General features: G+C 38.6%; 1 protein-coding gene across 2 annotated transcripts in view; it reads left to right on the top strand.

The window, feature by feature from the left end:
* Window positions 1–23331, top strand: part of LOC117559469 (complement C3-like) — a 51496-nt gene that overhangs the window by 3150 nt on the left and 25015 nt on the right. Inside the window, exons 5-21 of one of the 2 annotated variants that reach the window (XM_034236245.1) lie at window positions 1538–1727; window positions 2346–2511; window positions 2955–3025; window positions 3348–3439; window positions 3530–3612; window positions 3732–3819; window positions 5595–5697; window positions 5926–6040; window positions 9527–9642; window positions 9803–9946; window positions 10598–10816; window positions 10968–11168; window positions 12412–12567; window positions 13166–13295; window positions 14909–14977; window positions 20906–21205; window positions 22093–22255. In XM_034236245.1, the coding sequence (XP_034092136.1) occupies window positions 1538–1727; window positions 2346–2511; window positions 2955–3025; window positions 3348–3439; window positions 3530–3612; window positions 3732–3819; window positions 5595–5697; window positions 5926–6040; window positions 9527–9642; window positions 9803–9946; window positions 10598–10816; window positions 10968–11168; window positions 12412–12567; window positions 13166–13295; window positions 14909–14977; window positions 20906–21205; window positions 22093–22255 (2406 nt within the window). Of the gene's footprint in view, window positions 1–1537; window positions 1728–2345; window positions 2512–2954; window positions 3026–3347; window positions 3440–3529; window positions 3613–3731; window positions 3820–5594; window positions 5698–5925; window positions 6041–9526; window positions 9643–9802; window positions 9947–10597; window positions 10817–10967; window positions 11169–12411; window positions 12568–13165; window positions 13296–14908; window positions 14978–20905; window positions 21206–22020; window positions 22256–23331 lie in introns of both variants that reach the window. The other variant, XM_034236244.1, reaches the window with a different exon arrangement.

The raw sequence follows: 23331 nt of genomic DNA, 5'->3' as shown, positions 1-23331 counted from the left end.
CCTGCTGATGTTCAGGTGTATATCAGTATGTAGTGTCTCTACTTTAAAGAGTCCTCTCCTGCTGATGTTCAGGTGTATATCAGTATGTAGTATCTCTACTTTAAAGAGTCCTCTCCTGCTGATGTTCAGGTGTATATCAGTATGTAGGGTCTCTACTTTAAAGAGTCCTCTCCTGTTGATGTTCAGGTGTATATCAGTATGTAGTGTCTCTACTTTAAAGAGTCCTCTCCTGCTGATGTCCAGGTGTATATCAGTGTGTAGTGTCTCTACTTTAAAGAGTCCTCTCCTGCTGATGTTCAGCTGTATATCAGTATGTAGTGTCTCTACTTTAAAGAGTCCTCTCCTGTTGATGTTCAGGTGTATATTAGTATGTAGTGTCTCTACTTTAAAGAGTCCTCTCCTGCTGATGTTCAGGTGTATATCAGTATGTAGTGTCTCTACTTTAAAGAGTCCTCTCCTGCTGATGTCCAGGTGTATATCAGTATGTAGTTTCTCAACTTTAAAGAGTCCTCTCCTGCTGATGTTCAGGTGTATATCAGTATGTAGTGTCTCTACTTTAAAGAGTCCTCTCCTGCTGATGTTCAGGTGTATATCAGTATGTAGTGTCTCTACTTTAAAGAGTCCTCTCCTGCTGATGTTCAGGTGTATATCAGTATGTAGTGTCTCTACTTTAAAGAGTCCTCTGCTGCTGAAGTTTCAGGTGTATATCAGTATGTAGTGTCTCTACTTTAAAGAGTCCTCTCCTGCTGATGTTCAGGTGTATATCAGTATGTAGTGTCTCTACTTTAAAGAGTCCTCTCCTGCTGATGTTCAGGTGTATATCAGTATGTAGTGTCTCTACTTTAAAGAGTCCTCTGCTGCTGATGTTCAGGTGTATATCAGTATGTAGTGTCTCTACTTTAAAGAGTCCTCTGCTGCTGATGTTCAGGTGTATATCAGTATGTAGTGTCTCTACTTTAAAGAGTCCTCTCCTGCTGATGTTCAGGTGTATATCAGTATGTAGTGTCTCTACTTTAAAGAGTCCTCTCCTGCTGATGTTCAGGTGTATATCAGTATGTAGTGTCTCTACTTTAAAGAGTCCTCTCCTGCTGATGTTCAGGTGTATATCAGTGTGTAGTGTCTCTACTTTAAAGAGTCCTCTCCTGCTGATGTTCAGGTGTATATCAGTATGTAGTGTCTCTACTTTAAAGAGTCCTCTCCTGCTGATGTTCAGGTGTATATCAGTATGTAATGTCTCTACTTTAAAGAGTCCTCTCCTGCTGATGTTCAGGTGTATATCAGTATGTAGTGTCTCTACTCATGTCTCCATGCTTTAATGTTGAAATAGTTCTTTATTGTTCTCATACTGCCTGTGCTGCAGCACCTCTTTTCACCCTCTGTATGAAACCAGAGGCCAGTCTGCTCTGATTTAGCCTTTGCAGACCATTTACATGTACAAAAACCTATAGAACACACTACAGGAAAGACAGAAAAAGCATAATAGGGCCTCTTTAAAGTTTTGGCAGCCCCCGCATCGTTCATGAATATTTTCCTGCAGGTTTACTGTGCTAGCTCCAGATCTGCTGAGGACAGACAGCCAGGAGAACATCTTCCTCCAGGCAGAAGGTCTGTCCTCCCCCGTGACTGTCTCCATCTCAATCATCGACTTCAGTAAGACCACCACGCTCCTGCAGGACTCCGTCACACTGAATCTGGAAAATGGATATCACACTCTCAAAACTCTTCAGGTAGCAATTAATAAAAATGTCGAGTTCAAAGAGACATGTATTGGCTTAGAAGTTTCTAGAGCAGCCAACATACATATATATATACAGCTAACATTCCAACATACGGGGGTTTTATTTCAGTGAACAAATAATCCAGAACGATAATCCATTTGTCAAGATGAATCAATTTATTTTCCATTTTCACTATACATCTCTCCTTCTGAGTGTGTCTGGTTGAACTGGTTTAGCTTCCCTCGTTTAAAACCAACCCCTTCCCCATAAACAGAGATACTATAGCAAATAGGAGACCAAGGGGTGTCAACAAATATATTCAGGGGCGTAAACAACTAAGGTAAGTAGATATATATTCAACAATTAATATCTGTAGGCCGTGTATACTAATAAAGCAAGACATATTAAACAATAAAATAAAAACAAAACGTTATAATAAACTCAGTTAATGGCTCGTACAAGACATGAGTGTAAATTGGCAAAAACTCACTTGTCTTAACCACCTATAGTTAGAAAATAAATCTCACCATGGCACTCATATACACACATATAACTAAAGTAAATACATTTGGAAAGCAACATGGAATAAAACACAACAATAACTGGGTAAATCTAATCCTCCCCCAGCTCTCCTCTAACCGCTTGGAGCGCGAAGAAAAGAAGAACAAGTTTGTGTATCTGAAGGTGGATTTTGTTGGCCACCACTCGATGGAGAAGATACTGATGGTGTCCTTTCACTCTGGATACATCTTCATCCAGACAGACAAGCCCATCTATAAACCCGGAGATACTGGTGAGAGCTGGAGACACTGATAAAACAATCCAAATGTATAATAAGAAGAATGGAAATTATATTTTATCTATAATCTGGCATGTAGCATCTCTTCAATTTTTGAGATGTATGTCTTTTTATGCATGGTCCTTGTTTAATAAATACATATAATACAATAATAAATAACATTACCGCAATGTAACGTAGAATGTGCGATGAAACTGCTGCTTCTGTTTGATCCAGAAGGTTTGCATTGGATTAGATTAAAACATATTTTCTTTCCAGCAAAAATACGCTGTAGTTTAATCCACTTTTTTGGTATGGATTTAGTGTAACTTGTAATAGCAGCAGGAGATGTATGAGGAGCAGTTATGTTAATAATGCTAATAAAGGCTGCTGTACATATCGTGAATATTTTATTTTGGGTGTTTTTTTGGCTGATTTGTGTCTCTTTCCCTCTCCAGTTCGTTTCAGAGCGTTCACGTCCTCACCTACTTTTAAGGCCTTTAACAGCTCCGTCACAATAGATATCCAGGTAAAGAATTAAAAACAAGACCATTTAAAAACATTACCTTGGTGCGTTAAGGTGCATTTTTCAAAACTATATTACAGTCTAAAAGCTTAGTAGATGAATTGATTTTTGCAGGCCTGGTTTATGTAAAGTTTAAGTATAGATGTTGAAATGGGATATACAAAAAAGAGAATCTTAAGATGTTCTACCTGGTGCAATGCTTTGGCAACACAACAGGTCATAGGCTTTGATATTGTGTTAGCCATAGCTGTTTTTAGCTCAATCTATGTTAATGAATTGGGAATATGTGTGTGTGTGTGTGTGTGTTTGTGTGTGTGTGTTTCAGAATCCCGACGGTATTGTGGTTAAACAGGTCTCTAGGATCCAAGCTTTTGACGGCGTTTTTGCTGACACTTTTCCTCTCTCAGAAATTGTCAAGTAAAAGCCTAATTATTTTAAATATTTTAACACCTTCCACTTTATGTGAACGTAGGTGTTTATCATTTATACATTGTTTTACTTCGGCAGTGAAGGACAATGGACAGTGATTGCAAAATTTGACCACTGGGAGCAGAACACCTTCACCTCCCAGTTCCAGGTGAAGAAATATGGTAGGTCAACTCAAACAAGACGTATGTTTTTTTCCTTTAGGCATCACATCTTTCCATATCTGAGTATCACTTTTCGGTTGAGGTCTAATGTAGCATTTTTATGGTGTGTTGTGTTTCAGTGCTTCCTGCCTTTAATGTTACTCTGACGCCCAGAAAGTCCTTCCTCGACCTGGATGATACTGAACTGGAAGTAGAGATCTCGGCCAGGTTTGTCCAACACACACACACACACACACACACACACACACACACACACACACACACACACACACACACACACACACACACACACACACACACACACACGCTGGTTTCCATGTGCATTGAGGACCAAGTTTCTGATCATCACTTCAGGGGACCACCCTTTCTAGAGGGCCTAGAGGTCTGAAACAAATCAGGGACACTTGCCCTTGCTTAGTTAACTCAAACATACGTTAAAACATACTAAAAACAAAATAAATATAAAATGATGTTATCCCCATCACTAAGGATAAACCCAGTAGAAATGGTTATAGGGGACCAAAATGTACATACATTTGCATATATTTGCATACACACAGATTTCAATGTCACTCCTGGGGACATGTCTATAATGTCCCATTTTAGTCAGTGAGTTTATATATTTGTTTACCTAAGCCTGTGTTTTAGCATTTAACATGTATTATCAGATGTTTCACTACAACAAGACATGTAAAGACATGGAGACTAAACAAAATATATGTTTAAAATAAACCAACATTGAAAATTAGGTATATGCTTGTCTCAAATTACAAAAAGTATTTTATTCCAGAACCTTTAGTCTTGAGTGACTGAGTCTTATATGTGTGATAATCTCTTTGATATCAGGAGTCACTGAAGTACCAATAATGTTGTCTAACCACACCTGCCATACAAGTCAAACCTTAACCTTCTCAAAGCACACTTTTACATTTCACACAGGTCAAAAGGGTTAACCAGGTCAACCACCTAGCCATGAATAGTATCAAAACACTTCGTTTATCATATATATACACACACACACACACACACACACACACACACACACACACACACACACACACACACACACACACACACACACACACACACACACACACACACACACACACACCACTGAAACCCCTTAAAGTAAACCTCAACCTACCTTGCTCAATCTTGCGCTTCATTTTTTAAAAACCTATTCCCAACTTTAACTCTTGCTGTTAATGATGTCAGGACTTATGTCTTGAATGTTGTTGTATTATTGTTGTATTGTTTTAAGTGTCGGACCTCAGGAAGAGTAGCTTTTGTCAAGAGCAAAAGCTAATGGGGATCCTAAATAAACATAAAATTAAACATAAACTTGAACTCTTAAACCATATTCAAATATCTCTGAAATATCTTTTCTTTTTAATGACTGATTTTAAATGCCATTTTCTTAATGTCTTTCGTTGTTTGTAAAGCACTTTGAATTGCCTTGTGTTGAAAGGTGCTATATAAATAAACTTGCCTTGCCTTGCCTTGCCTTTAACGCCAACAAATAAGGACTGAGGCAAGATATTTTATTAAATAAAAACATGTTCTGAAATTTGGAAATTATTACATCTATCTGTTTTCAATAAATGTGTCTTTTGAGACAAGTGCAGAGATGAGTCGGGGCTGTGTGAAAGGGGGATACATGGGAGTCCAAGTTTTTCATAATAATATTTCAGAAGTTTACATTATTCTCATACTAAACCACAGGAACATACACACACACCTTGTTTAATAGGATATCTGATGAATATATAGGGATTTTCGAATATGTACGCAAATATTAAGTGCTCACTATTGACTTCCCATTGTGCAAGGGCAATGAATCCTCATACTAAAACACAGGAACATACACATAAACCTTGTTTATAAGGTTATCTGGTGACATAAGGCTATTCCTCCCAAATCTTCAGGTCTATTTGAAAATATGAAGTATGAAGACTTCTGATTGTGTGATCGTTGTGTCTCAGATACCTGTATGGGGAGCCGGTCCAGGGCACGGCCTATGTGGTGTTTGGAGTGAAGATCAACCAAGAGATGAGGAGGTTGCCTGCAGTGAAGAAAGTGACAGATGTGAGTCACTGCTTATTGTGAAATACTAGGCTGCTGTCACTGACTACATACACATGCACAACATATTCATTTTCTTGCTATTTATCAGATAAAAGACAATATGCCTACTGAACTGTGTACGTGGCAAACATTGGTGTTGGAGGCGGTCAATTCATTTCTGGAAAAATTCGAAGTTATAGTAAACTAGAAATCTGATGATTTACTTTCTGTATTCTTCTTTTCCTGCAGCTGGACGGAGGAGTGGTCAAACTGAGTATCGAGGAGCTCAAACGAGCTCACCCCAACATCAGATCTCTTGTGGGTAGCTCTGTGTATGTGAAGGCCTCAGTGCTCACCAAGTCAGGTCAGCACCTCATGTCAGAAAGTCAACCCTGTCACTAATCATTTCCCATCCATAAAATGTATCTTTCTTAGGGACAAAAACTAAATGTTCTGTGCAGTGTTATTGTTGTGTTTGTATTGTTCCTCTCGCACCACATATTAGTAAGACTAAACTCTCCGAAATGTCGCAATGTAGAGTTTGTTTTTTCAACATAAAGGACAGATCGATACTTTGGTGAGTTGCAACCTGACCTTTAGCCATGTGGACAAAATCACGTCATCAAAAGGTTAACTCTTCCCTATGACTCAGGCTTTTGAAAAATGTGGGGCATTTTACGAAAAGGGTGATTCATTCGTTTTAAAGGTCAAAAGCAAAAGTCCAGTTGAAGATGAATTCTGCCCTTCTGGGGAAAGATATCACCAAAACAAATCCCCTTCACCAGATAAGTCTCACTTTTTATGTTATTATTATTATCTAACCTCCTGCTTGAGATACCTTAAAGTGGCCAAGACCTTCAACGGGCCCTTTGAATATCCCAAGGTCATCGTCCTTGTCATCCATCTCGCTGGCCAGCACATTGCTCTGTTGCTACTAACAGTGTTGGTCCTTCCTCTTCCAACATCCATCCACGTGTGGGATGGAATCTGTTCCAGGTGTCACCGGTGTGCAATCAGATTACTACCTTTTTCCTCTGGACGCAGGAATAAGAAACTCTTTTCTTTTTTTGAACCAATGAACTCTTTAGCCTCACCTCAGACTGCAAGTGGGTTCTCCAACTCAGTTAATAAAGTATAGAAGTGGTCGTCATGCCCAGGCGATGAAACAAACAGGCATGGCAGGGGAATTGGTAGGAAGTTTGAGCGCAGAGGTCTGGCTCTTTTCATCCTGTTAAACCCCAAGGTCCCCGCCGGCGGTGACCCTGGGTTTTCTTTCACAACACTGTGTCTCAAGATCTTAATATTTAAGAACCTATTAATGTGTTATACCAGATTAACGGGGATAATCTCAGCTAACTGACGATACGAACCATTTTTACCAAAACAAAACACAAGTCTCATAAGAAGCATCTAAATGACCCCTTAGCGAAAAATGCTAACGGACATTGGCACAGAACTCAAGATAAAAGTACCTTTATTACTTATCGTAGATGCACATACAAGATATCCGATTAAAGCTGAGGTTCCACAGATTATTTAGGTTTATAGTATCATCACTGAGTGATCTGAACTCGCAAAAGGGGAAGCAAACACAGACATCACAACACGTACCTTTACGTAGCTTCTAGGGAGATCGTCTCACCGTAGCTGTCAATCTGATCAAAAGACGTGTTCAATGGCATTACAACGAGGAAAAACGCCGCTGAATCGGTTAATCCATAGGTTTTTAACGTCTCTGTATAAACAAATTATTTCATTTATAATCCATAATTCCATTTTTATGTAAAAATCACAGAGCAAAAGTTAGCTGCTAATGGTAGCCACCAGAGTGGCTGCTGCTTCCGGTCTTGGATATGCAGCAGTCTAACACACACACATTACCAAATAAGGACTAGGTGGGAGTTCCCCTCGATTCCATTGGCTCTGACGGTCAGAAAGAGAGGTCACATGTCAAAATCCAGCAAGGGGGGCCAGAGATATGGAAAATCCACCCAAATGGCCCCAGAAGAGGTTTTTTTTTGCTAAATCTGTCTAAAAAGGTCAAATATCACTTGTTTTGCATCAATCTTGATACAGGGTACTTATTATATGTTGTACTTTGGATTCCTAAAGCTTTTAGTCTACTAACCCATCATCCAAGGTTAGTTTTTCACTATAAATACAAAATATGTTTTGGACAGACACTATAATTTACAGTTTTTTACCATGTTCAATCTGAATTTACTTTAAAATAAAAAACATCTATATTGAATCTGACTTTTCTACATCCAACTCACAGGTTTATCATTACTTTGAGAAAAAAGATTATTAATTTAACCCTTTTAGAAGATATGGTCATTTGTTCTGGGAATGTCATTTTCGAGCCTGAAACCTGAAAAACAGGCTCAGGGTTTAACAGGCTAGGTAAGACCCATCCACAGAAGATGTTGTGACGTCCAACTCCAATGTCTTCCTAATGACACCGTCTGGGTACCGACATCACATGTTGCATGTTTTATCGTTGGATCCCTAGTCTGTCTAGCTGCAAAAGTGCTATTGTACACGCCTCCGAGTGGACGATTGACTCCACCTTTGAGTCTCGTCCAGCCAACACAGAACTCTAGATCACATTAGATGTTGCCTCCAGCTTCTTGACTGGATCAAGACTGACAGCTGGATCATGACCACCCCCCTGTAACACACGATGCCTCTGCCAAGCAGGATCGAGTAGTGGTTGCAGTAAACACTTGGAACTCCACCCTCATCAGGACTGCACCCAAAAACACACCTAATCTGATCTGACTGGGATTCCACAGCAAATACAGTTAGACCGATTTGTTGCTTTAGGTTTGATATCATTACATTACATTACATTACATTGCATTTAGCTGACGCTTTTATCCAAAGTGACTTACAATAAGTGCATTCGACCAACAAAATACAAACTTGAAGAAAACAGAATCATATAAGTACATCAGGCTTCATAGAGCTAAAACATTTCAAGTGCTACTCAACTGGCTTTAGATAAGCCAGTGCTTTGTTAGTAATTCTATCGCTCGAAGTGGAGTCGAAAGAGATGAGTTTTCAGTCTGGAAGGTGTGTAAGCTATCTGCTGTCCTGATGTCAATGGGGAGCTCATTCCACCATTTTGGAGCCAGGATAGCAAACCCACGTGTTTTTGCTGATGGGAACTTGGGTCCCCCTCGCAGTGCGGGTGCAGCGAGCCGTTTGGCCGATGCAGAGCGGAGTGCACGCGCTGGGGTGTACGGTTTAACCATGTCCTGGATGTAGGAAGGACCAGATCCATTCGCAGCATGGTACGCAAGTACCAGTGTCTTGAAGTGGATTCTAGCAGTTACCGGAAGCCAGTGAAGGCAGCGGAGGAGCGGAGTGGTGTGGGAGAATTTAGGAAGGTTGAAGACCAGGCGAGCCGCTGCATTCTGGATGAGCTGCAGAGGTCGGATGGCACATGCAGGTAGACCAGCCAGGAGGGAGTTGCAGTAGTCTAGGCATGAGATGACGAGAGCCTGGACCAGAACCTGAGTCGCTTTCTGTGTCAGCTGGGGACGCATCCTCCTGATGTTGTAAAGCGTGTATCTGCAGCAGCGGGTTGTAGCAGCGATGTTTGATATGAGGAGACATTAGCTGCATTTGACAAAAGACCACCAGTTATTAAAACTCTCCACTTCCAATAACTCAAGCAAACAATGGGACATTAAAAAGGGAACAAGTTGACCTTAAGACAACAAAGAGTGGTATAACATGGTATAAAAAAGTCTACATCTCACAGGGGAAACTTGAGTCTGGCTCCCTGAAAGTATCCAGGTTTGTGGTTATTGTTATTTATGACTCTGAGTTTCCTCCTTTACAGGCAGTGATTTGGTTGAAGCAGAAAAGACTGGCATTAAAATTGTGGAGTCTCCGTATGCCATATCCTTCAAAGAAGTACCAAAGTACTTCAAGCTGGGCCTGCCCTTGGACTTCACAGTAAGGACCATCTTCTGTGTCTATGATCACTTTGCAAAAAACTGGACTTCTGTTTTTGTGCAGTAAAATGAAACACCACAAGTGGATCCTCTGTGTCTTGGGTCAAAACATTGGTGGAAAACTGTACTCACAGAGGTTCATTTTCCCCCAAAAATGTCAGATCCAAGTGAGCCAACATGACGGTTCTCCAGCCAGAAACGTCATAGTCAAAGTGACATTTCTAGACACGCCCTTGGTTGTGTCCTCCGGCACCACCAGAGCCAGCGTCAACATGCCTCCACAACAACGCGCACAAACCATCACTGTGAGTACGACTGCATTCTCACAGAGCCTTGACCCAGCTTATCTTTACGTTATTAATCATTAATCTATAGACAAAACTGCTCTAGTAAAAAATGCGATGTGAAAGTTTTGCTTTTGCTTTAGATGACAGCACATTTACTTTTGGTTTTGGATTAAACAAGCGACTTTCTACTGATTATTAATAATCTCAATCTAGTTGTTTTCTAAACAATAATCAAGATAGTCATTATGTGCAGTCGTGGGTTGGCGGAGTACTTTAGGTTATTTTTCTAAATGTGCAAATCCTGGAAAAGAGCATATTTTAAAGACATTATTGTAATAATAGACGTTATTATCGTTATTGACCCCTGAGATACATAATGGCTATTCGTGTAACGCATTAAACAATGCTTTGTTCTCTTTACATGACAAGTGATTTAGCTGACACTTTAATGTAAAGCAGCACATACTTCAATACCGTTGACATGCCTCTGTGAGCAATTTTGGGTTTAGGTATCTTGTCTAAGGAACCTGCAATGGCTGTGGATCGAACCTCTGATACTCTGATTGGTTGACGGCTACTCACCCCCTGAGCAAAAAGCCAGTAAGGCTACCTTAAGGATTATCAAAAGCGAAATCTCACACTTTATTTTGTTTTCCTTCTGCTTCCCAGGCTGAGACGGTGCAGGCTGGACTCAGACCAGAGCAGCAGGCCAAACAACAGATCACTGTTCAGCCGTTCGCCGCCTTTAGAAGCCGTACACCGAACTACCTGTACATCTCCACAGGGACCAGCACAGTCTCTGTTGAAGACAGAAGTCTGTCCCTGAAGATGAGCATCACTGTTGCAGACCCGACATACAGACAATACATCACACACATCACCTACCTGGTGAGACAAGAACACAGAAGTACAAATCCATTACAGCCCATTTCCAATACACATGGAAATCAGGAAGTACAAGTAGAACCTTCAGCAACAAAATCGTAAAGAACTAAGAAAATAAAACGTGATGATCTTGGATTTCTCCTCAAAACAATAGGTGCTGAATAAAGGCAAAATCATTGTTGCTGATCGTGTGGATGTGGCAGGTCAGGTGATCACCAGTGTCGAACTTCCTATCACCCCGGAGATGATGCCCTCTTTCCGCTTTGTGGCGTTCTACAGTATCCCCTGGTATGGGGGTGAGGAGGTGGTGCCGGACTCCATCTGGGTGGATGTGGAAGATTCCTGCGTTGGAGGGGTGAGTCATCGGCTCGCTCTCAGAGTTGTCTTGGCTTATAGAGTTGTCTTAGCTTATAGAGTTTTAACATGCAAGTCAGGAAAATGTTAATAAATCAACGGAGAAGAAGGGTACATTTCTTATAGCCTCCCACTCAATCACACTTCTTTTTGCAACCAGAGAGGTCGCGCCAACAGGGACAGACTTTAACAGCAATATATTTTACAATTTTGGTTGATTTAAAATGTCCTTTGGTCTACCATCTCGTGTCAATTCTACGGAGCCCCCTAGGGGACATGGAGGAGAAAAAAAATGTTTTGAAAAAAAATAAATAATAATGTTTTGCGAGATCTCGCAAAACCTTTCATTTAGCTCAATGTACTTCCTTGTCAGTTCGGCTGCTACGGCAACACAGAAACCACAACAATGGAGCGGTTCATCGATTTTACTTTGAGCTTGGCCTTAAATATAAAGATATAACATCAGTGCTTGGCAATAGCACGGGTTTCACACATAGACTGTATATATAAAGGGTTTCACATAAGTGAAGACACCTCAAGAGAACACTCAGAGCGAGGGGACATGCACGTCCCTCTGAGCTGAGTTATTGACAGATTCGAATTTCGCGGATCAATAACTCATGAACATAACGTTGTAAAAATACAAACAACATGACTTTACAATCATATCAAGATAGACAACGAGCTACAGAGTCGTTTTTATCAGAACAGTTCGATACGTGCCGTCATCCGAGCTAAACATCAAGAATTGGTCACAATCTGCAGCTGGAGGAGGGAGACGAGTGCTTAGGGACGGTTTACAAACTGCAACGGGGTTTTGCGAGATATCGCAAAACCTTTATTTATTTATTTTTGTTCAACATTTATTTATTTTCTTCTCCATGTCCCCTAGGGGGCTCCGTACAATTCTGATAACAAACAAGATGGAAAAATAACATGAATGGTTACAATGAATACGTCTCTAAACATTGACGTTCCGGGATATACTGAGCCTTTTCAGAAAAAGAAGCTTGTTTTATAGATTTGAGTCTTAAGCAGGAATCAACGCGTTTGAGTCCCGACTGCGTAAAGAAATCAGAAATGATTGGGTGACATATTGATGCTGTTCTTTTTGTGGGGTTTGTTGACAATAAGACAATTATGGAACAACGCCTATCTTATATCCTGGTCTTGTTTGAAAGACAAGCTATCCAGAAAATTAGATATTATATTCTGTTTTTCACTATTTTGTTTATCTCTCACAGCTGAATGTCGGGCCGGTGGACGGCGTAGGTCAAGACTACACGCCTGGAAAGAGCTTTAGTTTCCAGATCAGAGGTGACCCGGGGGCAAAGGTCAACCTGGTGGCCGTGGACAACGCTGTGTTTCTCCTCAACAGGGACAGACTTACACAGGGGAAGGTGTGTGTGTGTGTCTGTGTGTGTTTTTGAGGGAGAAAGTGTGTTATACACATTATAAATACAAAGAGTGAGACAATCAATCCATGGCATAATGTAGAATCTGTAAAGTCTGCACATTTAACTACCGCTACTTTAAATGATAAAATGAAGTATCGCATCTGCAACAGATAACATTTAATATAAGATACAGCACAACCATTTTTTAGCATGAACCAGATCACTCCGGCTTGAGCTTCAATCTCAGGATCCATGCATTTATTATCCTCTCCAGAATGGAAGTAGTCCTCACATACAGAGCATTTGGTACAACTAGTTCCTGAACAGTGTCCTTCACATGCTGATATCCAAGAGAGGGAGTTACACAGTCACAAGATGGAGGAATACCGGTTCTTCTAGGTAATCATACATCCTGTCATGTACAATACTGAGTTTCTTCTCAAAATGTTGGCTTTTTTATGAAAATCTCAAAATTCGGACTCTTTCTCAAAATTCTGACTCTTTCTCAAAAGTCAACAAGTTTTGAAGGTTCTGTTCACTACGTGTTTTTGTTTGTTGTTTTCTACCGAGCTCAAAACCCCTAACCCTAACACATAACCAGATTTGGGGCGCGGTGGAGCACGGAGACATCGGCTGCACCCGAGGGGGAGGCCAAAATGCCCTGGCGGTGTTCTCAGACGCCGGACTGCTCTTCGCCTCCAGCACCGGGCTCCAAACTGTTTTCAGACAAGGTACCTACGAGCATGGAGCCACGACACGCTCAGCCCGGGTGTTTGGTGAATTTGGGCTATTACAATATTGTAAAAATGTTAGTGATATGTTTAGTTGGCCTTGTTTTGATTATGTTTCAGTGGGTGAAACACTGAATTCACTTGTTATCCACTAACTTTCCCTCAAGCTGGTAAGCAAAACACAGAGTTCACAGGATAACTTTATATCCTGTGTTTTAAACAAACTCCCTTCTTGTTCTTGTCATCCTATATGAGTCATTATAGTAGTTATTATTGCTTCATTTTTGTATTAGCAATTAAAAGTCTCTCAATTAAATGAATTGGGGAGAAAAGTGCAAAGTCTTTACAATATTGTTGTATAATGACCTGTTTTAATGAGATACAAGCTGTTTTTACGACCTTTTCCTCGAGTAAGAAACATCAGATGGATGTTAAAATAGTAGCACTACAGTATACCGTGTAGGCAATGTGTCTTTCTCACCTTTCGTCACAGTAAGCCGTTGGAGTCAAAGTGTTGTTTGGTAGCTGAAGGCCATGTTTACACTGTCTGTTTGCTAAAAGTGAAGAAATACTGGAGCTTCTAGACCCTCTGTCCTTAAACCCTCTGTCCTTAGACCCTCTGTCCTTAGACCCTCTGTCCTTAGACCCTCTGTCCTTAAACCCTCTGTCCTTAGACCCTCACATCGTACAAGGAAACACTTCCGGAGAAAACCCACAGTTTAAAGGGAAACATGGGAGAAACCTCCTATACTGTTGAATTTGACAAACAGTAACTCATATGACGGCTAATTGAATGCCAACATGTTTGCATTGATAGTGTAGCGTGGTACAGAGTGAAGTAGCCCTCCACTACATATTTTAATATGAAAGTATTTTATTTTGTTCTGCAAAGAGCACAAATATGTATATTATTATCCCAGTTCGCCACACACACACACACACACACACACACACACACACACACACACACACACACACACACACACACACACACACACACACACACCACACCACACACACACACACACACACCGTGACTTCACTCAAGTGTGTGTTACGTTCTCTGAACGTTTTCACGCGAGACTTCTCTATGTCCCCAACACAGTGTAGCGAACGCGCCCTCTGCTGGTCGGAGTTAGACACTACATACTGCTAGATAACACGACATTTTTCAAACAATAAACCAACCTAAATGCAAATCATGTTAACCATGTAATTACTAATAATGTAGGTATATCAACCCACTGATGGCTCTGTATGCCACAATAGCACGCTTTGGATAGCAGTTATCCTTTGCCTATATGCATTCAAAAGAAAAGAGAAAGTCATGTTAAACTCTCGTGGGCACTAAAACTGTCCACTTAAACCGTCAAATACCTGTAAATAAAATTATTAATAGGAAAGCATCTGAATATTTTTGAGTTTGAACATTTCCGTTTTACATTTCTTACATTCTTGATATACGGGAGGCACAAGATTTTTTTAAAAATAACTGGTCATATTTGATCATTTATGTAATAAAAAAAAGGATTTATATGATAACGGTACTGATTAGCAACACGATGATCTATTGTACATTAAAAAGACTAAGGACGTCTATCTCCTCTGATCAGCTCTGAAGTGTCCCGGTAGTGCCAGAAGGAGGCGCTCTGCTGAAAAGCTGCAGCGTAAAGCCCAGCTGGGTGAGTACAAAGATTAAAATAACTGCATTCATTGTCTGATTATGGAAAAGAAAATCTAAAATGACTGGCTAATATTTTTATATTTTTTGGTTTTAGCAAAACGTTGCCTTTGACACATCCAGCAGAAAGAAACATTAAATCCAGTTTGAGTTGTTGCACAGCTTGGTTGAATACTCGATTCTGATTGGTCTATTAGGACATCAGTGTTTGTTTATTTTTCGTTGTTTCATTTACCTGTATATATATTTTCACATGTATATAGACTTCGTGCACAATTTTTTATTTTGTGTTTTTGTATTTCATTACAGTATATATGTTGCATTGTTGGAGGAGCTCAGGTCAGAAGAATTGCATTGTCATTTCTACACTATAGCTATGAACATATGACAATAAAACCTTTGAATCTTATTGAGAGTACAGATACTCGTGTTTAAAAATACTCTGGTAAAAGTAGAAGCACTGACTAAACTTCTTTACTCAAGTCAAAGTAAAGAGGCTTTGAAATGTACTTCAGTAAAAAGTACCCATAACTAGCAGCTGTTTTAAAGAGTACCTGACCTCCCTTTATATTAATAGAACAATAATGTCATTGTTAGCTAATGAATGTTTCCATGCTGAACAACGGCAACATGACAACGTTTCCATTGGTCCCTCTTCTTTAGAGAAGACCAGGAAATGATGGATACACGGATCGTGTTCAAATCAATAGGCACGCAATGACTCTAAAGAATAATGATCACGCATCAAACACACATTCAGACTAAAGGAACCAGCTGTTTGGAAAATGAGAGAAGTAGAAAGTACAGGTATTTGAGTTCAACATGTAAGAAGTAGAAAGTACAGGTATTTGTGTTCAACATGAAAGAAGTAGAAAGTACAGGTATTTGAGTTCAACATGTAAGAAGTAGAAAGTACAGGTATTTGAGTTCAACATGTAAGAAGTAGAAAGTACAGGTATTTGAGTTCAACATGTAAGAATTAGAAAGTACAGGTATTTGAGTTCAACATGTAAGAAGTAGAAAGTACAGGTATTTGTGTTCAACATGAAAGAAGTAGAAAGTACAGGTATTTGAGTTCAACATGTAAGAAGTAGAAAGTACAGGTATTTGAGTTCAACATGTAAGAAGTAGAAAGTACAGGTATTTGAGTTCAACATGTAAGAATTAGAAAGTACAGGTATTTGTGTTCAACATGAAAGAAGTAGAAAGTACAGGTATTTGAGTTCAACATGTAAGAAGTAGAAAGTACAGGTATTTGAGTTCAACATGTAAGAAGTAGAAAGTACAGGTATTTGTGTTCAACATGAAAGAAGTAGAAAGTACAGGTATTTGAGTTCAACATGTAAGAAGTAGAAAGTACAGGTATTTGAGTTCAACATGTAAGAAGTAGAAAGTACAGGTATTTGTGTTCAACATGAAAGAAGTAGAAAGTACAGGTATTTGAGTTCAACATGTAAGAAGTAGAAAGTACAGGTATTTGAGTTCAACATGTAAGAAGTAGAAAGTACAGGTATTTGAGTTCAACATGTAAGAATTAGAAAGTACAGGTATTTGAGTTCAACATGTAAGAAGTAGAAAGTACAGGTATTTGAGTTCAACATGTAAGAAGTAGAAAGTACAGGTATTTGTGTTCAACATGTAAGAAGTAGAAAGTACAGGTATTTGAGTTCAACATGTAAGAAGTAGAAAGTACAGGTATTGAGTTCAACATGTAAGAAGTAGAAAGTACAGGTATTTGTGTTCAACATGTAAGAAGTAGAAAGTACAGGTATTTGAGTTCAACATGTAAGAATTAGAAAGTACAGGTATTTGTGTTCAACATGTGAGAAGTAGAAAGTACAGGTATTTGTGTTCAACATGTAAGAAGTAGAAAGTACAGGTATTTGTGTTCAACATGTAAGAAGTAGAAAGTACAGGTATTTGAGTTCAACATGTAAGAAGTAGAAAGTATAGGTATTTGTGTTCAACATGTAAGAAGTAGAAAGTACAGGTATTTGAGTTCAACATGTAAGAAGTAGAAAGTACAGGTATTTGAGTTCAACATGTGAGAAGTAGAAAGTACAGGTATTTGAGTTCAACATGTAAGAAGTAGAAGTACAGGTATTTGTGTTCAACATGTAAGAAGTAGAAAGTACAGGTATTTGAGTTCAACATGTAAGAAGTAGAAAGTACAGGTATTTGAGTTCAACATGTGAGAAGTAGAAAGTACAGGTATTTGAGTTCAACATGAAAGAAGTAGAAAGTACAGGTATTTGGGTTCAACATGTAAGAAGTAGAAAGTATAGGTATTTGTGTTCAACATGTAAGAAGTAGAAAGTACAGGTATTTGAGTTCAACATGTAAGAAGTAGAAAGTACAGGTATTTGAGTTCAACATGTGAGAAGTAGAAAGTACAGGTATTTGAGTTCAACATGTAAGAAGTAGAAAGTACAGGTATTTGTGTTCAACATGTAAGAAGTAGAAAGTACAGGTATTTGAGTTCAACATGTAAGAAGTAGAAAGTACAGGTATTTGAGTTCAACATGTGAGAAGTAGAAAGTACAGGTATTTGAGTTCAACATGAAAGAAGTAGAAAGTACAGGTATTTGGGTTCAACATGTAAGAAGTAGAAAGTACAGGTATTTGTGTTCAACATGTAAGAAGTAGAAAGTACAGGTATTTGAGTTCAACATGTAAGAAGTAGAAAGTACAGGTATTTGAGTTCAACATGTGAGAAGTAGAAAGTACAGGTATTTGAGTTCAACATGTGAGAAGTAGAAAGTACAGGTATTTGAGTTCAACATGTGAGAAGTAGAAAGTACAGGTATTTGAGTTCAACATGTAAGAAGTAGAAAGTACAGGTATTTGTGTTCAACATGTAAGAAGTAGAAAGTACAGGTATTTGGGTTCAACATGGAAGAAGTAGAAAGTACAGGTATTTGGGTTCAAAATGAAAGAAGTAGAAAGTACAGGTATTTGGGTTCAACATGTAAGAAGTAGAAAGTACAGGTATTTGTGTTCAACATGTAAGAAGTAGAAAGTACAGGTATTTGAGTTCAACATGAAAGAAGTAGAAAGTACAGGTATTTGGGTTCAACATGTAAGAAGTAGAAAGTACAGGTATTTGAGTTCAACATGTACGACAGTAAGAAGTACAGGTATTTGAGTTCAACATGTGAGAAGTAGAAAGTACAGGTATTTGAGTTCAACATGTGAGAAGTAGAAAGTACAGGTATTTGAGTTCAACATGTGAGAAGTAGAAAGTACAGGTATTTGAGTTCAACATGTAAGAAGTAGAAAGTACAGGTATTTGTGTTCAACATGTAAGAAGTAGAAAGTACAGGTATTTGGGTTCAACATGGAAGAAGTAGAAAGTACAGGTATTTGAGTTCAACATGTGAGAAGTAGAAAGTACAGGTATTTGAGTTCAACATGTGAGAAGTAGAAAGTACAGGTATTTGAGTTCAACATGTAAGAAGTAGAAAGTACAGGTATTTGTGTTCAACATGTGAGAAGTAGAAAGTACAGGTATTTGTGTTCAACATGTGAGAAGTAGAAAGTACAGGTATTTGAGTTCAACATGTAAGAAGTAGAAAGTACAGGTATTTGTGTTCAACATGTAAGAAGTAGAAAGTACAGGTATTTGTGTTCAACATGTAAGAAGTAGAAAGTACAGGTATTTGTGTTCAACATGTAAGAAGTAGAAAGTACAGGTATTTGTGTTCAACATGTAAGAAGAAGAAAGTACAGGTATTTGTGTTCAACATGTAAGAAGTAGAAAGTACAGGTATTGGGTTCAACATGTGAGAAGTAGAAAGTACAGGTATTTGTGTTCAACATGTAAGAAGAAGAAAGTACAGGTATTTGTGTTCAACATGTAAGAAGTAGAAAGTACAGGTATTTGTGTTCAACATGTGAGAAGTAGAAAGTACAGGTATTTGTGTTCAACATGTAAGAAGTAGAAAGTACAGGTATTTGTGTTCAACATGTGAGAAGTAGAAAGTACAGGTATTTGTGTTCAACATGTGAGAAGTAGAAAGTACAGGTATTTGAGTTCAACATGTAAGAAGTAGAAAGTACAGGTATTTGAGTTCAACATGTAAGAAGTAGAAAGTACAGGTATTTGTGTTCAACATGTAAGAAGAAGAAAGTACAGGTATTTGTGTTGAACATGTAAGAAGTAGAAAGTACAGGTATTTGTGTTCAACATGTAAGAAGTAGAAAGTACAGGTATTTGAGTTCAACATGTAAGAAGTAGAAAGTACAGGTATTTGAGTTCAACATGTAAGAAGTAGAAAGTACAGGTATTTGTGTTCAAAGTGTAAGAAGTAGAAAGTAAAGGTATTTGTGTTCAACATGTAAGAAGTAGAAAGTACAGGTATTTGTGTTCAACATGTAAGAAGTAGAAAGTACAGGTATTTGTGTTCAACATGTAAGAAGTAGAAAGTACAGGTATTTGAGTTCAACATGTAAGAAGTAGAAAGTACAGGTATTTGAGTTCAACATGTAAGAAGTAGAAAGTACAGGTATTTGAGTTCAACATGTAAGAAGTAGAAAGTACAGGTATTTGAGTTCAACATGTAAGAAGTAGAAAGTACAGGTATTTGTGTTCAACATGTAAGAAGCAGAAAGTCCAGGTATTTGAGTTCAACGTGTAAGAAGTAGAAAGTACAGGTAATTGAGTTCAACATGTGAGAAGTAGAAAGTACAGGTATTTGAGTTCAACATGTAAGAAGTAGAAAGTACAGGTATTTGTGTTCAACATGTAAGAAGTAGAAAGTACAGGTATTTGTGTTCAACATGTAAGAAGTAGAAAGTACAGGTATTTGAGTTCAACGTGTAAGAAGTAGAAAGTACAGGTATTTGAGTTCAACGTGTAAGAAGTAGAAAGTACAGGTATTTCTGTTCAACATGTAAGAAGTAGAAAGTACAGGTATTTGAGTTCAACATGTAAGAAGTAGAAAGTACAGGTATTTGTGTTCAACATGTAAGAAGTAGAAAGTACAGGTATTTGAGTTCAACGTGTAAGAAGTAGAAAGTACAGGTATTTGAGTTCAACATGTGAGAAGTAGAAAGTACAGGTATTTGGGTTCAACATGTAAGAAGTAGAAAGTACAGGTATTTGAGTTCAACATGTGAGAAGTAGAAAGTACAGGTATTTGAGTTCAACGTGTAAGAAGTAGAAAGTACAGGTATTTGAGTTCAACATGTAAGAAGTAGAAAGTACAGGTATTTGTGTTCAACGTGTAAGAAGTAGAAAGTACAGGTATTTCTGTTCAACATGTAAGAAGTAGAAAGTACAGGTATTTGGGTTCAACATGTAAGAAGTAGAAAGTACAGGTATTTGTGTTCAACGTGTAAGAAGTAGAAAGTACAGGTATTTCTGTTCAACATGTAAGAAGTAGAAAGTACAGGTATTTGTGTTCAACATGTAAGAAGTAGAAAGTACAGGTATTTGAGTTCAACATGTAAGAAGTAGAAAGTACAGGTATTTGAGTTCAACATGTAAGAAGTAGAAAGTACAGGTATTTGTGTTCAACATGTAAGAAGTAGAAAGTACAGGTATTTGAGTCAACATGTAAGAAGTAGAAAGTACAGGTATTTGAGTTCAACATGTAAGAAGTAGAAAGTACAGGTATTTCTGTTCAACATGTAAGAAGTAGAAAGTACAGGTATTTGTGTTCAACATGTAAGAAGTAGAAAGTACAGGTATTTGAGTTCAACGTGTAAGAAGTAGAAAGTACAGGTATTTGAGTTCAACATGTAAGAAGTAGAAAGTACAGGTATTTCTGTTCAAAATGTAAGAAGTCAAAGTAAAAAGTCCTCAGAAAAATAAGTAGTGGAGTAAAGTACTGATACCAGAAAAAAGTACTTAAGTAGAATAACAAAGTATTTGTACTCCACTACTTCCCACCTCTTGCACTGATGACTGTGTTCTGCCCCCCCGCAGAGAGTCATTACAAAGAGAAGCTGCAGCGCCGCTGCTGTAAGGACGGCCTCAGGGAGATCCCCATGCCGTACTCCTGCACGCGGCGCTCCCTCTACATCACCGAGGGCTGGGAGTGCATGAAGGCTTTCCGCTACTGCTGCGCCACCTACAGGAACCAGGAGTTTAACACCGAGATTCCCACCATCCCACCACCCTTTACAACACCTCCGCCCACCACCACCACCACCACCACCCCTCAACCAATGTTCACTTTTCTACGGAGGGAGATGGTTCTCAATACTGAAGAAATACGACCATTTCGTAAGAACTCTACCTCAACCTTTTCCCATTCTGTAGTTAGCGAGATATGTTGAGACATTTAAACATCTTTCTTTGAAATTAAGTGGTATAATGTTTTTAGGGTTGCTTTATTGTGTTAGCATGCTTTTATGAACACAAAGTACAGCTGAGGCTGATGGGAATGTTTTTAGTTTTGTAGGTTTTTGGTCACAAACTAAAGTTTTAGACAGATTAAGAAAGTAGCTGATGCTTTTGTTGAATATAAAGTCAGGGATAAATCAGTTGATCATGGGCATCAGGCTAATCCAACGTGGAAGTGCCTCAAACCTATATTTTCTCTACTTGCCAGCAGAGTCAGATTGTTTAGAAGTTTATAAGAAAATGAACTTAGCAATCATGAGTTCATGGTCTCAAGAGTTAGTTTGAGTATTCCTTATGATCTTCATTTGTAAATGATGGTCCCATTTCGAGTACAATGGAATTCACTGTCATGTTATTGTCCATTTAATGTAATGTAATCAAATTCTTTATATAATCATGGAATAATCTGAAGGCTGTCCGTTATTTTGAAAGGTAAGAACATTGACTGAGTGTAATCTAACTTTACTTTAAAATAGTTCACACCACGCCTCCTCTTCATTTTCATTTGTAATAATCTTTGGCTTGAATCACTTTGTCTGTTTCATGAGGAAGGTTCTTACTGATCTTACTGATAGACAATTCCTATCCTTTTTCTGTGCATGGAATTGTTGTAGTGCTTGGGTTGTGGATTTATTAACAACTTTGAGATTCATATTTTTAGAGACGTGTAATCATATATAAATGTGTTCACATAGGTCGGCAAATTGGTACTGATGAAATATTTCGGCAACAGAGCCCACAGCCGGATTTTCATTACTCTCTATTAGTAACCGCAATAAAAAAGGATATAGATGATGAAGAAGAGGTGGAAGCGGACGAGGAGGAAGAGTGGGAGTATCTGGATGAGACTGAAGTTAGTCTACGATCCAAGTTCTACGAGTCTTGGCTGTGGACGGATGTTGACCTACCAACCCAGGCAGACAGAGACGGGTGAGTGAAATATTAGAGGCAGAAAAAGATCTCTAATTTAATAATTATAATACAATAATACATGGTATATTTATAGTGCTTTTTCAAAGATGCTTTACATTACATTACTTGTTACTTGACACTTGTATCCAAAGCGCCTTACATGCATTCAATAGTTTACTTTAGATATCTAGCAGAAAAACCATCACTCTTTAGTTTGGGTTTGTATAAGTGCAATTTATTAATGATTGTATCGCAATAAGGTTGTTGCCGGTTGGAAGCTGTTCGGGAGCAGTGTGAAAATAGCCTAAAATAGTGAACAAGCTTTCATCAAATGGAAATAAAAAGAAATGGCAAAAGATGACCACCATTCCAACAAAGACCTATAAATGACCCATAAGGGACGTTGTTCAAATTATAATGGAAGTTTCTAAATGAAAACAGCATTTAACCTTTCATTCAATTAAAATGCTGTCTGACGATTTCATTGTCACTTGAATTGTGGCTTGAACCAATTCAAAATGGTGCTTCATTCTTTATATTTTGATTTATCATTGAAATGCTGTCCATTATACATCAAGTTGTTTGAACATGTGCTAGAAAATTGCAATTTTCTTTCTTAATATAGCTTGAATGAATAGATACAAATGTAGTGTATTGTTTATTAAGCATTTTAATGTTCATAGGATGCACTCCGAGTCTTTCCCTCTCACTTTTAAGTTTATCTCAACCTTTTAATTAAGTCCCCATAGATAAATGCAAGTAATATAGTATAAGACCTGTTTCTTGAATGCTCTATTTCAAAAATAGATCTTACTAAGATGTAGATCGCGGATACAAGCGGCCGAGATGGGTTTCTCCGCAGGGTGGCTGGTGTCTCGCTTAGGGATAAGGTGAGAAGTTCGGTCATCAGGGAGGGACTCGGAGTTGAGCCGCTCCTCCTTCGCGTCGAAAGGAGCCAGTTGAGGTGGTTCTGGGCACCTAGTTAGGATGCCACCTGGGCGCCTCCCTAGGTAGGTGTTCCAGGCACGTCCAGCTGGGAAGAGACCAAGGGGTAGACCTAGGACCAGGTGGAGGGATTATATCTCTTCGCTGGC

This window comes from Gymnodraco acuticeps, unplaced genomic scaffold (genome assembly GCF_902827175.1).
Source record: "Gymnodraco acuticeps unplaced genomic scaffold, fGymAcu1.1, whole genome shotgun sequence".
NCBI lineage: Eukaryota > Metazoa > Chordata > Actinopteri > Perciformes > Bathydraconidae > Gymnodraco > Gymnodraco acuticeps.
This window is presented reverse-complemented; position numbering and strand designations above follow the sequence as displayed.